Source organism: Mytilus edulis, chromosome 9, assembly GCF_963676685.1.
Source record: "Mytilus edulis chromosome 9, xbMytEdul2.2, whole genome shotgun sequence".
In the NCBI taxonomy this organism is placed as follows: Eukaryota; Metazoa; Mollusca; class Bivalvia; order Mytilida; family Mytilidae; genus Mytilus; species Mytilus edulis.
This window is the reverse complement of record NC_092352.1, coordinates 4,959,955-4,977,850: the sequence shown is the minus strand read 5'-3', so window position 1 is coordinate 4,977,850 and position 17,896 is coordinate 4,959,955. Positions and strand designations below refer to the sequence as shown.

General features: G+C 34.9%; 1 protein-coding gene across 1 annotated transcript in view; it reads right to left on the bottom strand.

Annotated features, from left to right (window-relative positions):
- Nucleotides 1–17,896, bottom strand: part of LOC139489453 (uncharacterized) — a 65,790-nt gene that overhangs the window by 28,641 nt on the left and 19,253 nt on the right. The window contains exons 6-9 of the mRNA XM_071275784.1: nucleotides 16,733–16,914; nucleotides 5,376–5,549; nucleotides 3,749–3,892; nucleotides 2,886–3,010 (exon numbers count right to left, since the gene is read on the bottom strand). Coding sequence (XP_071131885.1) covers nucleotides 2,886–3,010; nucleotides 3,749–3,892; nucleotides 5,376–5,549; nucleotides 16,733–16,914 — 625 coding nt within the window. The remainder of the gene's footprint in view (nucleotides 1–2,885; nucleotides 3,011–3,748; nucleotides 3,893–5,375; nucleotides 5,550–16,732; nucleotides 16,915–17,896) is intronic.

Below are 17,896 nucleotides of genomic sequence, written 5' to 3'. Positions count from 1 at the left end.
TCAAATCATTGAAATACGATTTTCTTTGTTTCAAATAGAATTGTGAAAACTAGATATCATTGAGATGGGAGCCATCTTTGTGGGCCCCGCTGTGAATAATGAGCATTAAAAAATTGTATCTTTACCATAGGACATGGGTTTGTCAACTGAAATCAAAGTTTTTGACCTTGACCTTTGACCTAGGAAGTTGTAAATAAATTATGACTCACCCTTTGGTGTTGGTTTATAAACATGTCAAGTATAAACTTTGAAATGATAACGGTTCTCAAGATATAGAGCTGACACGATCTTTACCATAGGACATGGGGTTGTCAACTGAAACCAAAGTTTTTGACCTTGACCTTTGACCAAGGAAATTGCACATAAATTATGACACACCCTTTGGTGTTGGTTTATATACATGTCAAGTATAAATTTTGAAATGATAACAGTTCTCAAGATATAGAGTGGACACGATCTTTACCATAGGACATGGGGTTGTCAACTGAAACCAAAGTGTTTGACCTTGACCTTTGACCTAGGAAGTTGTACATACATTACGACATACCCTCTGATATTGGTTTATATACATTTCAGGTATAAACTTTAAAATGATAACGGTTCTCAAGATATAGAGCGGACACGATCTTTACCATAGGACATGGGGTTGTCAACTGAAACCAAAGTTTTTGACCTTGAACTTTGCCCTAGGCAGTCGTTCATAAATTATGACACACCCTCTGGTGTTGGTTCATATACATGTCAAGTATAAACTTTGAAATCATAACGGTTCTCAAGATATAGAGTGGACACGATCTTCACCACATGACACAGGGTTGTCAACTGAAACCAAAGTTTTTTTTACCTTGACCTTTGACCTAGGAAGTTGTACATACATCATGACACGCCCTCTGGTGATGGTTAATAAACATTCTTTGACACATTCCCCATTTCCATTCTCAATTTTATGTAAAGTAGAAAGTATGAAATCATGATGGTTCTCTAGATATGGAGCGGACACAAAGTTAAAGTGTTACGGACGGACGGACGGACGTACGGACAGACGTGCAGAAGTTGTACATACATCATGACACGCCATCTAGTGGTGGTTAATAAACATGTAAAGTATAAAGTATGAAATCATAATGGTTCTCTAGATATGGAGCGGACACAAAGTTAAAGAGTTATGGACGGACGGACGGACAGACTGATCACTATAGGGCGACCCGCCTTTGGCGGGGCCCTTATAAAATTTAGCTATTTGTAGTCAGTTTGATTCTATTTCGTAAAAATAAGCTACCAAACATTGGTATAAATTTATGGCTTGCAAGCCAATAATTCAACTCATTTGAAGATGTATTCAGCTGACTTGGATATAACCCTCGTTTTGAGATGGATTACATATGCATGCAACATGTTCAGTTATCAAAACGAATAGAGTGTCAATAATAGGGAGTGAAAATAATGACCAAAAGAGAGAATCCATTTCATTGATTGATTCCGGACACAGAAATCATCCTTAATCAGGTAAAACGATCATGTATTTTTTTTTCGAATCGTGTCATAAAATCAATCACATATAGACAAATAGGCGTTTTACGTTAACGATTGCACGTGCCTGTCTCTGTGTCTTTAATCTTGCTTACATTGATGTTTATATCGATTCGAAGGACAACCAGTATATATCGGAGGTCATCACGATGGTTAATACGATGTCGCTAGTCTAGAATATACACGAAATGCTGATATTGTCAAACGAGTCAATGCAATGAAATTGGTTTCTTTTTAGAGTTTTTTTAATTTGAATATACGTTTTAATATGTACATTTTGATTAAAAGTCAAATCGGTGAACATGAATTTGACAACTTATGCCTCTTTAATCATTTTGTAAAGCTAATTAAGATAATATACCTGTCCGATATACTATATGTATTTCTACTTTGTAAATTAGTTCGTTTTAATACTTATTCGACTTTTATGTAAATTGTTATATACAGACATCCCTGTTTAAGGGTTTGTTAAAAGTTGTATGTGCATAGATGTCCGATATTATATGTATTTTTATTTTTAAATTATTTCGAGTTAATACCTTTTCGACATTTTGTAAATTGTTATTTACAAACATCCCTTTCCAATGGTTCATTAAAATGTGTATGTACATAGATGTCCGATATTGTTATTATTACTTAGTGTCCATACCTGTCAGATATCATGTTCATTACTCAGTGTCCATACCTGTCAGATATCATGTTCATTACTTAGTGTCCATACTTGTCAGATATCATGTTCATTACTTAGTGTCTAACCTGTCAGATATCATGTTCATTACTTAGTGTCCATACCTGTCCGATATCATGTTCATTACTTAGTGTCCATACCTGTCCGATATTATGTTTATTACTTAGTGTCCATACCTGTCAGATATCATGTTCATTACTTAGTGTCCATACCTGTCAGATATCATGTTCATTACTTAGTGTCCATACCTGTCAGATATCATGTTCATTACTTAGTGTCCATACCTGTCAGATATCATGTTCATCACTTAGTGTCCATACCTGTCCGATATTATATTGATTACTTAGTGTCCATACCTGTCCGATATTATGTTTATTACTTAGTGTCCATACCTCTCCGATATTATATTGATTACTTAGTGTCCATACCTGTCCGATATTATGTTTATTACTTAGTGTCCATACCTGTCCGATATGTTTGGTACATTCTGTATAATCGATAACATACCTATCCGAAATGTTTGGTACATTCTGTATAATCGATTACATACCTGTCCGATATGTTTGATACATTCTATATAATCGATAAAAATATCATAGATCTGTATTTTTATTGTAACATGATAATCATCTGTATCGATATTTTAATTATTACTTAGTGTCCATACCTGTCCGATATTTTTGGTACATTCTGTATAATCAATAAAGATATCATAGATCTGTATCTTTATTGTAACATTGTAACCATCTGTCTCAATACCGGGCTTTACTTTGATGTAGTTCTCTTCCTCATCTTGTAATCAGATAATCAAAAGTGCATTAGCATCGAGTACGACAATAAATATTTTAATGAATGATTTTTATTGATTCAAACATTAAAACAGGCAAAATATTGAAAGAACAAGTAGCACTTTGAATAATTTAATGGTTTACACGGTAATGCATGTTCAAAAGAAGACTCAAAACGAATTTCTAGATGCTCTTATTTGTAGAATTTCTTTTATCTCGACAAGTTTGGTTCATTTTGGCAAAAATAAGTTAATCAATATCGTGTATATAGTATTGTTGGCAGCAATTCGACCTTATTTTGGTCCGTTTGCATGCAAGTTTCTCTTTATTTGATATTGCTTTTGTATGGTCTCAGTCCTGATATTTCGATACTTATGACGTTAAGTTATCAAAAGAAAACAACATGATCAATGTAAAATAGAAAACTAAAACAACAAAATCACCAGAAAAAGTATTTTTCTGACTCATTCGGTTCGCAAAAATCATTCTTATTTAGGTAAAACGATGATTTACATATATTATTTTGTTTAATTCAAGACACGAAACTATAATCATCGTTATTTAAAAATAAAACCGGATTTTTTGTCGACAATTTTTGAAACTGCCAATCGCGTTCAATCGAGATGACGTTTTTCAATAAGCAAAACCTAAAACATCACTACTGTCCTACTTTTTTAAGTTAATCATTTAACTTATATTCAACGACATTATTCGAACATAACTTTAAGTATATACAACTTACAACCATAATAAAGGAGAGTCTCTTTTCCTTCTGCATTCGTCTGCACTATTCGATAATTCAGCTGTTCTTTCCAGTCATAACTGGTATCAGTTGATGTTCGGAACCCTTCGTCATTCCATCCATTTGTTGTTACTTTCTTTTCCCCTAAAATGGAAAATATAAAATATTGTCAGCTGAAGTGAATGTTTCAATGAGTTCGAAAATAGTTGATTAGGGGTTGGAGTGAGGGGTTGGTGTCTATTTGCTACACAATTCTGTTAAAATTTAAGATTATGTCACATATCAAATTAAAAAAAATACGATCTAGTGCTCACTTCCTCAATTGCTAAGATCGTGGGCTCAGGCCCGACTGGGTCAACCCAAAGTCTTGAACATTAATATTTGCTAGTTCGCATCAAGTATGCAGCATTTTAAATTAAAACTGGTATTCCCATAGTCAGAATAATGTATCCAAGTATGACGAAATGTCTTCCCTAGGACTGTTACCGTATGGATTCGTATGAACTATGATGTTAATGAACCGATTCGTGATGTGGTCTAGTAAAAACAGGGACCATATCTAAATCACATCCACATATTTTGATTGCAGTATGTGCATTTAAATTTGCCACTAGACGTAACACATTCATCGTTCCATCTATCTAATAAAAAAATAACAGAAAAGGGCAATTATAACTATTAGTTAAAATATAGGAAACGTAGTTCTCAATATTTCCCAAATTAGAGTTTAATGAATGTTTATTCAGATAAAACAATATAACATCGTTTACCGTATTTGCATCAATAACTCAAAAGATAGCTTTACGTAATTTTCGTCTAGGTAGCATTCTAAATCAACTGTTAGAAGACTTCTTTAAACTGAATTAAATAAATGTGGATTGTGTCCACATGTGGACACAGATGATGTCCCCGCTTGCATATCATATAGTTATAAAGGGACATAACTGAAGAACGGTGAAAGTGACGCTACCCAAATTTGAACTTGATCTGAGTTTTGTTGTAATAAGCATTGTGTGTAAGTCTCATAACATTTGGTTGAGGCAAACTAAAGTTAGAGAACGGAAACAATTTTGTACTTTACCTGTGTAAAGGTTTCATAATGTTTGGTTGGGGCAAACTTAAGTAACAGAATGGAAACTAAATTTTTTTCAATTTTTCGATTTATGAAGAGGCATAACTCAATAATGGTTAAAGTGACACTACCCAAATTCAACTTGATCTGATTTTTATCAGTGGAAGGCACAATTAAAAAAAACATTGCATTGTATAAAGCATTAATTGTAGTTGATTTAAATATAATCATGGAAAACGGAAGATAACTTAAATTTTAAGAATTACTTGAATAACGACATTGATATTTTTGGAGAAAAAAAATGAAAAATTTAGCAATTATTCCATTTGTAAAGGAGCATAACTCTAGAAAATAGAAGTGACGACACCGAAATTCAAGCGTGATCTGTGTTTTGTGGTAATAAAAATTGTGTATAATGCTGAGGTCACACGTAATTCGAATTCGATTCGCATTAACTAATTCGAATTAGTTTAATTCGCATTCGAAACGATTAACGTCCTAACGTCAATTTTAATTCGAATTACAATGCAAGAAAACACATCTCAGACTACTTACCCCAGATTGCATCTTCAATCTCACAAGATCCCCCATACGGTAGTATGTTTGTATTGACGGTCCAAATACTAATGCTTGTCTCCCCTGTTGCAAGTTCTATGTGAGCTTCTATAAGGTATCCAGCACTAGCGTTCAAAACATTGGCTTTCATAACAAATGCATTGGTTTCAAATTCTGAAATTGCCAGGAAATAAAGCATTACGTTTAATAAATTAACGATAGATTTATAAATGTGTTTTAAAGAGAAATAAATGTAAATATAATCATAAATGTCACGTAGCCGATAGTATATTCTTCTTTAGTCTGTTTCTCGGCCGTTATTGAAATTCTTGACATTTGTATACCCCGAAGGCATACTGAATGTTTTACGGAGGGGACCAACCTAATTCTTCTTGCACATTAGGCGTTTTAATGTGTCCCTATCTGTAGTATATGCTACTCTTCAATATATTTTATTACATGACTATCAAAATTATCTTTTCGCATTGGCTAAATATAATATAAGATTTAGAACCTATAGATAGGATTTTTCCTAGGCAACAACATTAATGTAGGTTTATGACGTCATGAAAAGTCTTGTTTTTTTCCTTCCTTTTTTTATTGAATATTTACTTTAACTTGTAAAAGTAAGCAACTGTGAAAGTATAAAAAAAATATTTAGTATCAAAACAAGAAACAATTAGATATCTTGAGCAAGATTGGAGATGGTTAAAAAATGTAATGTAATAAAACACTTATTAACTTTGATATCAATAAATAATTGGGAAGTCTCTGGAGATTAGTACAGTCAGTCACTGTTAACTCAATCTCCAGTCAGTCACTGTTTACTCAATCTCCAATCAGTCACTGTTAACTCAATCTCCAGTCAGTCACTGTTTACTCAATCTCCAGTCAGTCACTGTTAACTTCATCTCCAATCAGACACTGTTAACTCAATCTCCAGCCAATCACTGTAAACTCAATCTCCAGTCAGTCACTGTTAACTCAATCTCCAATCAGTCACTGTTAAACCAATCTCCAGTCAATCACTGTTAACTCAATCTCCAGTCAGTCACTGTTTACTCAATCTCCAGTCAGTCACTGTTAACTTCATCTCCAACCAGACACTGTTAACTCAATCTCCAGTCAGTCACTGTTAACTAAATCTCCAGTCAGTCACAGTTAACTCAATCTCCAATCCGTCACTGTTAACTCAATCTCCAATCCGTCACTGTTAACTCAATCTCCAGTCAGTCACTGTTAACTCAATCTCCAGTCCAATCAGTCACTGTTAACTTAATCTCCAATCAGTCACTGTTAACTCAATCTCCAATCAGTCACTGTTAACTCAATCTCCAGTCAGTCACTGTTAACTCAATATCCAATCAGTCACTGTTTACTCAATCTCCAGTCAGTCACTGTTTACTCAATCTCCAATCAGTCACTGTTTACTCAATCTCCAATCAGTTACTGTTTACTCAATCTCCAGTCAGTCACTGTTAACTAAATCTCCAATCAGTCACTGTAAACTAATCTCCAGTCAGTCACTGTTAACTCAATCTCCAATCAGTCACTGTTTACTCAATCTCCAATCAGTCACTGTTAACTCAATCTCCAGTCAGTCACTGTTAACTCAATCTCCAATCAGTCACTGTTAACTCATTCTCCACTCAGTCACTGTTAACTCAATCTCCAATCAGTTACTGTTAACTCAATCTCCAATCAGTCACTGTTAACTCAATCTCCAATCAGACACTGTTAACTCAATCTCCAATCAGTCACTGTTAACTCAAATTCCAATCAGTCAGTCACTGTTAACTCAATCTCCAGTCAGTCACTGTTAACTCAATCTCCAATCAGTCACTGTCAACTCAATCTCCAATCAGTTACTGTTAAATCAATCTCCAGTCAGTCACTGTTAACTCGATCTCAAGTCAGTCACTGTTAACTCAAACTCCAATCAGTCACTGTTAACTCATTCTCCAATCAGTCAGTCACTGTTAACTCAATCTCCAGTTAGTCACTGTTAACTCAATCTCCAATCAGTCACTGTTAACTCAATCTCCAATCAGTTACTGTTAACTCAATCTCCAGTCAGTCACTGTTAACTCAATCTCCAGTCAGTCACTGTTAACTCAATCTCCAATCAGTCACTGTTAACTCATTCTCCAATCAGTCAGTCACTGTTAACTCAATCTCCAATCAGTCACTGTTAAATCAATCTCCAGTCAGTCACTGTTAACTCAATCTCCAGTCAGTCACTGTTTACTCAAACTCAAATCAGTCACTGTTAACTCAATCTCCAGTCAGTTACTGTTAACTCAATCTCCAGTCAGTCACTGTTAACTCAATCTCCAGTCAGTTACTGTTAACTCAATCTCCAGTCAGTTACTGTTAACTCAATCTCCAATCAGTCACTGTTTACTCAATCTCCAATCGGTCACTGTTTACTCAATCTCCAGTCAGTCACTGTTAACTCAATCTCCAGTCAGTCACTGTAAACTCAATCTCCAATCAGTCACTGTTAACTCATTCTCCACTCAGTCACTATTAACTCAATCTCCAATCAGACACTGTTAACTCAATCTCCAATCAGTCACTGTTAACTCAAATTCCAATCAGTCAGTCACTGTAAACTCAATCTCCAGTTAGTCACTGTTAACTCAATCTCCAATCAGTCACTGTTAACTCAATCTCCAATCAGTTACTGTTAACTCAATCTCCAGTCAGTCACTGTTAACTCAATCTCCAGTCAGTCACTGTTAACTCATTCTCCAATCAGTCACTGTTAACTCAATCTCCAGTCAGTCACTGTTAACTCAATCTCCAATCAGTCACTGTTAACTCAATCTCCAGTCAGTTACTGTTAACTCAATCTCCAGTCAGTCACTGTTAACTCAAATTCCAATCAGTCAGTCACTGTTAACTCAATCTCCAGTTAGTCACTGTTAACTCAATCTCCAATCAGTCACTGTTAACTCAATCTCCAATCAGTCACTGTTAACTCAATCTCCAATCAGTCACTGTTAACTCAATCTCCTTTCAGTTAATGTTAACTCAATCTCCAGTCAGTCACTGTTAACTAAATCTCCAGTCAGTCACTGTTAACTCAATCTCCAATCAGTCACTGTTAACTCAATCTCCAGTCAGTCACTGTTAACTCAAACTCCAATCAGTCACTGTTAACTAAATCTCCAGTCAGTCACTGTTAACTCAATCTCCAATCAGTCACTGTTAAATCAATCTCCAGTCAGTCACTGTTAACTCAAACTCCAATCAGTCACTGTTAACTCAATCTCCAGTCATTCAATGTTTACTCAACCTCCAATCAGTCACTGTTAACTCAATCTCCAGTCAGTCACTGTTAACTCAAACTCCAATCAGTCACTGTTAACTCAAACTCCAATCAGTCACTGTTAAATCAATCTCCAGAGCTTTCACAATTATTGTATTTATCACATTTGTTCTCATCTTGAATTTGTATGAAAAGTTAGACACTTTGTGTACGTCAACCGCGGTTTCTATTTAACTGTTGAGTTAAGCATTGCATAATTCAAATGTGAAAGCTGACAAAGTGTACTTGACTAGTACTTTGTCATCAACCACATTATGCTAATGATAAACATATTTAGCCCTAACCCTGATAGTACTTATACATTATTGGCTTTCATATATTTGGCTTTGAGCGTTTCTGACGAAGGTAAATCCAGAAAAGCGCTGCGGACGCATGAAATTATCGAACGTGTTGTCTTCATTTCAAATATGATGATTAATTGCATTCGTTTGTGTTACAATCGATATCGATATATGAAAAACCATCGAAACGTATAGGGCCCAAATCAAGCTAAATTGCAAACTATCGACAAATATAGGATATTTATCAAACTGATTGACAAGCTATCGCAATATATTGGTAAATGAATAAAAACCGATGTTTATATTTGATTATATGTAAATTGATAGTATATCTAATTGAAAAAGTTTAAACAATCATAATATATTGGACTTATATAACTTACTAACAATAAGACAAAAGTTTTTTTCTATTAATGTACATTGATTGGTTTCGTAGTAGTCATACTTAATAACTTTTTTAATATTTTAAGTTTGAATTATACTAATTAGATATAAACTGTATTTTACTGTACAAACTGACTTAACGTAAGTGTTATCTAACATATGTGACTGCCGACATATTTAATCAAGGTGCCGTCTTACAATAAGGGACTGTCCAACGGATCCAGTCAAAGTGTCAGTAAACAAGAAGATTTAATTAAACTGACATCTAACACGAAGTGACTACCCAGTGACGGATCCAGAGGGGGCGTAGAGGGCGTACGCCTACCCCCCCCCCTTTTTGCTCGGACTTTTTTTTTTTTTTTTTTTTGTAAAATGATTAATCTGACTAGACTTCGTGAACTTTGCCATTTCCCGTGTACTACTATTTAATTTATATGCGACAATTCTTGACTCATAAAGATATTCTTCGCTGGAATTTACTGATTATCAAAGTCATGTGATTCGCTATGGTGGAATTGAACTGCAGTGCGTCGAATAAAACGTCTCTCAGTCATTTTGAAATTCAAATTAGAGTAACACATTGCGTAGGCTGAGGATGACAATCATGACACCTTCAAAGCGACACAGGATTTAGCAAGAACATATTGACTTCTATTTCACTATTCCACTAAACAGAAAGTAATGCTCTATAGACTATTACACTCTCATGAAAAAAAAGTTCCACAGCAATATTATTTAACTACGGAAACATGTTTAACCCCAAACGCCCCAGCCTCTTTTAAAATAATATAGCCGAATAATGATCCCCAGTCAGTATTGTTACGGCCAGAAATCGCCTTTAAATTGTAGCCAACAAAAGACACAAATCAATAGTAAAATTTAACAATATTTAATATACAAAAGTTTACAAAAGGTATTACACAAATATTACTGTTAACTTAACTGTCAAAATATGATTCCAATCTGTTATCTTTATCTGTATCCGGAAATCTTTCGGAATCCAATTTGAATATTACGTTCACTACTAATGTCACAATCCAGTATGATGTTGTTTGTAGAATAAAAGTGTCAATCCAAATGCCGTGAATACTAATGTCTATCAATGTCTAAGTCCAAGTTTAATATGAGAGTTTAACTTTAGTGTCTGTATATATAGTGTTGTCATGGAAAATTCTGGAACACTCTATAATGGAACATTGTGGAAAATCCTGGAAAGTTACAACGGAAGTTTCTGGAATAACGTAGAAGTTTAAATTACGCATCTTTTATAAGGATCATTCTAGAAAGTTCCAATCATTCCTAAACTGCACAGTTATAAGATTATTTGGTAAACAACTATCAGGCCATACAACACAAATTAGGCCAACATAAATAAACATAATAATTACAATATCATAACACCTCCCCCCTTAAAAGAAGTTTTAGTGTAACAAAAACTTATCATGAATAATATGAACAAAAATACATAATATATACAAAGTGATTTAATAAGCTTTAGATAAAGCATCAGTTATTACATTATCTTTACCCTTAATATGTTTTACAATTACATCATATTCCTGTAACAATAAACTCCACCTAGTCAACCTCTGATTCTTGTTTCTCATTTTATGCATGAAGGTGAGAGGATTATCATCAGTATAAACAAGAATTGGATATACAGTGGGATTCAAATATACATCAAAATGTTGAAGTGCTGACAACATTGCAAAACACTCTTTTTCAATAGTTGAATAATTTTTCTGATGTTTATCTAATTTCTTAGAAAAATATGATATAGGTTTTTCAACATTATCATCTGTCTCTTGATATAAAACAGCTCCTATTCCTACATCGCTTGCATCAACGGCAAGTTTAAATTGTTTTTCATAGTCTGGAGTACTCAGAACTGGACTATTAATTAAAAGTGATTTGCTATTTTCAAAAGCTTTTTGACAATTTTCACTCCAGATAAATTTAGAATCTTTCCGTAAAAGATGAGTCAATGGTTGAACAACAGTAGCAAAATTTGAACAGAATTTCCTGTAAAATCCTATCATGCCTAAATATCTCATAAGTTGTTTTCTATTTGTAGGAGGTGGAAATTTGGAAATAGCTTCCACTTTAGCCATAATAGGTTTTACTTCACCTTGGCCAACTGTATGCCCTAAATAATCAACAGTGGCCTGACAAAATTCACTTTTACCAAGATTAACAGTCAAATTTGAATGTGACAATCTATCAAAAGTATCATACAAATGAGTTAAATGCTGTTCCCAGCTATCACTACATACAATTAGATCATCAATATAAGCATAACAACAGTTTAAATCTTTTATAACATTATTGATCATTCTTTGAAATGTAGCTGGTGCACTTTTCATGCCAAACGGCATTACAGTATATTGAAATAAGCCATCTGGTGTAACAAAAGCTGATATTTCACGAGCTCTCTGTGTCAGTGGAACTTGCCAATAACCTTTCAACAAATCAAATTTGCTCACAAATTTTGCTTGACCAATGTTGTCAATACAATCGTCTATCCTTGGAATCGGATAGGAATCAGATTTTGAGACTGAATTTACTTTCCTGAAATCAGTCACGAAACGAAAAGTTTTATCTGGTTTTGGCACCAGGAGACAAGGAGAGCTCCATTCACTGTTACTCGGCTCAATAATATCATTGTCAAGCATATATTTAATTTCTTTTCTCATAACTTCAAGTTTGAGTGGATTGAGCCTGTAAGGATGTTGCTTAATTGGACAAGCATCTCCGACATCAACATCATGACAAACAGCAGTGGTTTTTTTTGGCACATCTGGAAAAAGATTTTTATAAGAAAATACCAAAGTTTTTATTTCTTCTCTACGATCAAAAGACAGATGTGCAAGTTTTGAATCTAAATTTGACAAAATTTCTGAATTTTTCAATCTAACTGTCTCTTCCATAGTTTTACAACTAAAAATTGGTTCAATTACATCTGGTTTGTCATGATTGTTCTCAAATTTAACCATGCCTAAAGTGGCAACTGGTTTACTATCACATAGAACATTAGTACGCTCAAAATATGGTTTTAACATATTAATATGACACACTCTATTTTGTTTGCGCCGACCTGGAGTTTTTACAATATAATTCAAATCATTAATTTTACTCTCTATTGTATAAGGACCACAATATTTAGCCTGTAAAGGATGTCCAGGGACAGGCAGAAATACAAGTACGCTATCACCAGGCTCAAAAACTCTGTCCCTGGCATCTTTATCATACCATATTTTCATCTTGTTCTGTACATTTTTTAAGTTTTTCTGAGCAATTTGACAAGCAGTATACAATTTTTCTTTAAATCTAGATACATAGTCTAAAAGATTCAAGTCAGTATGTTCAGTAAACCACTTTTCCTTAATCAATTTTAACGGTCCCCTTACAGTATGACCAAATACCAACTCAAAGGGACTAAATCCAAGGGATTCTTGAACAGCCTCTCGAACCGCAAAAAGTAGAAAGTGAACTCCATCATCCCAGTCTCTGTCAAATTGAAGACAAAAAGTTCTAATCATGTTCTTCAATGTTTGATGAAAACGTTCTAAGGCACCTTGAGATTCTGGATGGTACGCACTTGATCTATACTGAGCAATCCCTAACTGGTACACGACTTGCTGAAATAAACCTGACATGAAATTTGATCCCTGGTCGGACTGTATAAACTTAGGAAGTCCTACTAATGTGAAAAATTTGATCAGAGCTTTGACGATAGTAGGTGTCTTAAAATTTCTGAGCGGAATAGCCTCAGGAAAGCGAGTAGATGTACACATGATTGTCAATAAATACGCATTTCCAGTCTTGGTCTTTGGTAAAGGTCCAACGCAGTCAATAAGAACTCTGCTAAAAGGTTCGTCAAAAGCTGGAATAGGCAGAAGTGGTGCTGGTGGTATTGTCTGGTTAGGCTTACCAACAACCTGGCATATATGGCATGATTTGCAGTATTCTGCGACATCATTTCGAAGTCTGGGCCAGTAGAAATGCTGCAATATCTTAAGGCAAGTCTTTCTTATACCTAAGTGTCCAGCCAAGGGGGTGTCATGGGCAAGACCAATAATTTCTTGCCTATAAACTTTAGGCACCACCACTTGGTATACCACTCTCCATTCCTCCTCTGGGGTAGCATCAGGAGGCCTCCACTTCCTCATTAAAATGCCGTCCTGATGGAAATAGCATTCAGCCACTTTGTCTGCTTCCTCCTGTGGTTGAGCCCTCTTGCAGAGCTGAAGAACCTCAGGGTCTTTATTTTGTTCTTCCAAAAGGTTCTTTCTGTTTAGTGAATGGCTGTTTACGTCTGGCCATGGCATAACTACATTCTTGTTAACATTAGGTGGTCTTATTATGGCCTTTTCTGAGCTACCAGGACCTTCAATGTCGGCTAGGAAAGTGTCAGAAAGGTCCATGTAATCAAACTGGTTTTCTTGCAAATCCTCATCTTGTTGTTTTCTAGCCATCGCCCTAGTTACAACACAAGCTGGATACAATTCAGCTTCATCTTCAGGTGATTTAACATCCACCACTGGTTCACTGGTAACAATTGGTTCAGCAACCACTTTGTTCCTAGCTAGATCATTTCCTAGCAATAAGGTAACACCCTCAACAGGGAGATTAGGACGAACACCTACAACAACTGGTCCAGTTATTAAATCTGACTTCAGATAAATACGATGGAGAGGAACATCTATACAACCTAACTCTACACCTTGTAACAAAACGGAGGCACCAACAGAAATCTTCTCGGACAAAGGCAACACACCTTCTAACAATAAAGACTGAGAAGCTCCAGTGTCCCAGGTCGGCGTTTTTAAAAATTTACCGGCATCAAATGCCATTTTGTAGAATTTTGTTGGCTAGTTCTTATAAAAATACTGAACAAATTTCTATAAAGATATTAACGTTATCCCGGACGAGCCCCCAATTTCTGTTACGGCCAGAAATCGCCTTTAAATTGTAGCCAACAAAAGACACAAATCAATAGTAAAATTTAACAATATTTAATATACAGAAGTTTACAAAAGGTATTACACAAATATTACTGTTAACTTAACTGTCAAAATATGAGTCCAATCTGTTATCTTTATCTGTATCCGGAAATCTTTCGGAATCCAATTTGAATATTACGTTCACTACTAATGTCACAATCCAGTATGATGTTGTTTGTAGAATAAAAGTGTCAATCCAAATGCCGTGAATACTAATGTCTATCAATGTCTAAGTCCAAGTTTAATATGAGAGTTTAACTTTAGTGTCTGTATATATAGTGTTGTCATGGAAAATTCTGGAACACTCTATAATTGAACATTGTGGAAAATCCTGGAAAGTTACAACGGAAGTTTCTGGAATAACGTAGAAGTTTAAATTACGCATCTTTTATAAGGATCATTCTAGAAAGTTCCAATCATTCCTAAACTGCACAGTTATAAGATTATTTGGTAAACAACTATCAGGCCATACAACACAAATTAGGCCAACATAAATAAACATAATGATTACAATATCATAACAGTATAAGCTCTATATAGATTTAACGTCGTAAGTACGAACCATTTGATTTGAGGAGACAGTCTTAGATATTTGAGAGAGAAAACAATTGACTCTGATTTTTGCCTTAAACAAAAATTCTGGACGTAAAACAAAAATCTTGTCCACTTTTTTGCTATTAGAAACGAATTATTTAGCATTACATGAACATGATGAATAAAAGCGTGCATATTTTTTTGTGGCAGGGGTTTTCATGTCTGACCGGAATGTCTGTTTCGTCGAACTGATATATATGGAATACTTTTTTCAAGACCAGACTGCAACCTGCCTGCTGGGTGTGGCCTTTATGTCTCCATTTGTCGGCCGTTATTCATAAATTCGTTGTCATTGCAGACTCGTTCTTAGCCTTTGATTGATTTTTAACCCTTTACTTCCCTTAATGTTGTTGGTGAAACATATCAACCAAACATTTGGATACAAATTGCTTGTTTGTCTTTTTTAACTCGTGTCGGTCGTATTTCAAATTCAATCGAATAGCCCAGCGTATATCTTGTTTATAACAAGAAATCTGTGAGGTTATACTAACTTAACTTACAACATACGTGCGAGAATTTTCCATGTCTATGTTTTACTGACAAATCCCACATTAAATGTATCAGTACATAGCTTTGGATCCATACTATCATTTTATGATAGACAATTAATAGGGAGAATACAGCATCGAAAATGTCCAACCCTTACACCTTAACAGCAACTACAAAATATGCATGCCCCACGCCAGGAACCGTTTAAAAAGTGCATATTTCACTTATTTTATGTTTTTAGTCCTAAAAAGGGTAAAAAAAAATTACGCCTCGCGCCGCTCGGCGATCTTTAAAAATACGCTCCCTCTTTCAAAAATCCTGGATCCGCCCCTGCTATCCGACGAATTACTCAAATGTATTCTTCTGTAACAAGAAGTTACTACCCAACGGATTCACTCAAATGTTTTCTTCTGTAACAAGAAGTGACTGTCCGATGTCATCTAACAAGTGACTGCCAGACTGATTAAATCAAAGCGTCATCTAACAAAAAGTGACTGCCCGACTGATTAAATCAAAGCGTCATCTAACAAAAAGTGACTGCCCGACTGATTAAATCAAAGCGTCATCTAACAAAAAGTGACTGCCCGACTGATTAAATCAAAGCGTCATCTAACAAAAAGTGACTGCCCGACTGATTAAATCAAAGCGTCATCTAACAAAAAGTGACTGCCAGACTGATTAAATCAAAGCGTCATCTAACAAAAAGTGACTGTCCGACTGATTAAATCAAAGCGTCATCTAACAAAAAGTGACTGCCCGACTGATTAAATCAAAGCGTCATCTAACAAAAAGTGACTGCCCGACTGATTAAATCAAAGCGTCATCTAACAAGAAGTGACTGCCCGACTGATTAAATCAAAGTGTCATATAACAAGAAGTGACTGCCCGACTGATAAAATCAAAGTGTCATCTAACAAGAAGTGATTGTTTTACGGAATTATCAAACTCTCATCTAACAAGTAGTGGCTTTCCGACGGATTTAATCAAAGTGTCATCTAACAAGAAGTGACTGTCTCACAGAGCAAAAAAGTATTTTCAAGAAGCAAAGAAATATGCAGCGAAGGTTTCGGACAGAAGGACGAACGAACATATGATTGGATGGGCGGATAGGCAAGACAAATGCAGTATACCACCAACTCTGTGGAATGTTTGTTTTAGTTCTAACGATATGAAATAGTGTGTTTTATGATAATATTTTACAAGGTTGATACTAATTATTTCTATACTTAATGTTAAATTGTTTATATATAAATAAAACTTGAGCAAAATTACCAGATAACATCCAAGATTCCCAGTAATTATTTGTTGTTGCCTTCCTGCTGAATATATCGAAATCTTTTACTATCCACCAAAATTTAAATCCTTTTTGTTGTTCATACGTACAAGACGGACATGTAGCCTTTAACGACATTATAGAAGTCAAAGCAGTCTTCTTCATGCAGTTTAATCTGCATCTGTAAAACAGTACACATACAAACAAGTCAGTAGTCGAGGATGTAAAACAGTACACATACAAACAAGTCAGTAGTCGAGGATGTAAAAGAGTACACATACAAACAAGTCGATTTTTATTCACGATAAACTATTTTAAAAGAACATTTAAAGAACTAAGGTTCCACACACAACTGGCCTTCGATGAGTGTTTTTATAATTTTTATGTCCGTTTTTATATAAATCCATTAGATTTTAGATATGTACTGATTGGTATTTCAGTCTAACATTAATGTTTGCACCTGTCCTAAGTCAGGAATCTGATGTACAGTAGTTGTCTTTTGTTTAATATGTAATTTATACGTGTTTCTCGTTTCTCGTTTTTTTTAATATAGATTAGACCGTTGGTTTTCCGGTTTGAATGGTTTTACACTAGTAATTTTGGGGCCCTTTATAGCTTGTTGTTCGGTGTGAGCCAAGGCTCCATGTTGAAGGCCGTACATTGACCTATAATGGTTTACTTTTTTAAAATTGTTATTTGGATGGAGAGTTGTCACATTGGCACTCACACCAAATCTTCCTATATCTATGATTTGTTTAATATTTGTTTTTAGATTTGAACTAGCTGTCAGTTACTGCTGTGTCTTTTTTTGTATGTGCATGTAAATATACACTGCCACGTCCGGTGTGGGTCTTTGTTACATGTCTATTATCGGTTTAATGGTTTGAGTTTTTGAAATTTTACTTCTTTTCTTGTACTGTTATACCACTATATATATTCTTTCTTATGTTGAACTGTTATACCACTGTCCCAGGTTAGGGGGAGGGTTGGGATCCCGCTAACATGTTTAACCCCGACACATTATTTATGTCTGTGCCTGTCCCAAGTCAGGAGCCTGTAATTCAGTGGATGTCGTTTGTTTATGTGTTACATATTTGTTTTTCGTTCATTTTTTTACATAAATAAGGCCGTTAGTTTTCTTGTTTGAAATGTTTTACATTGTC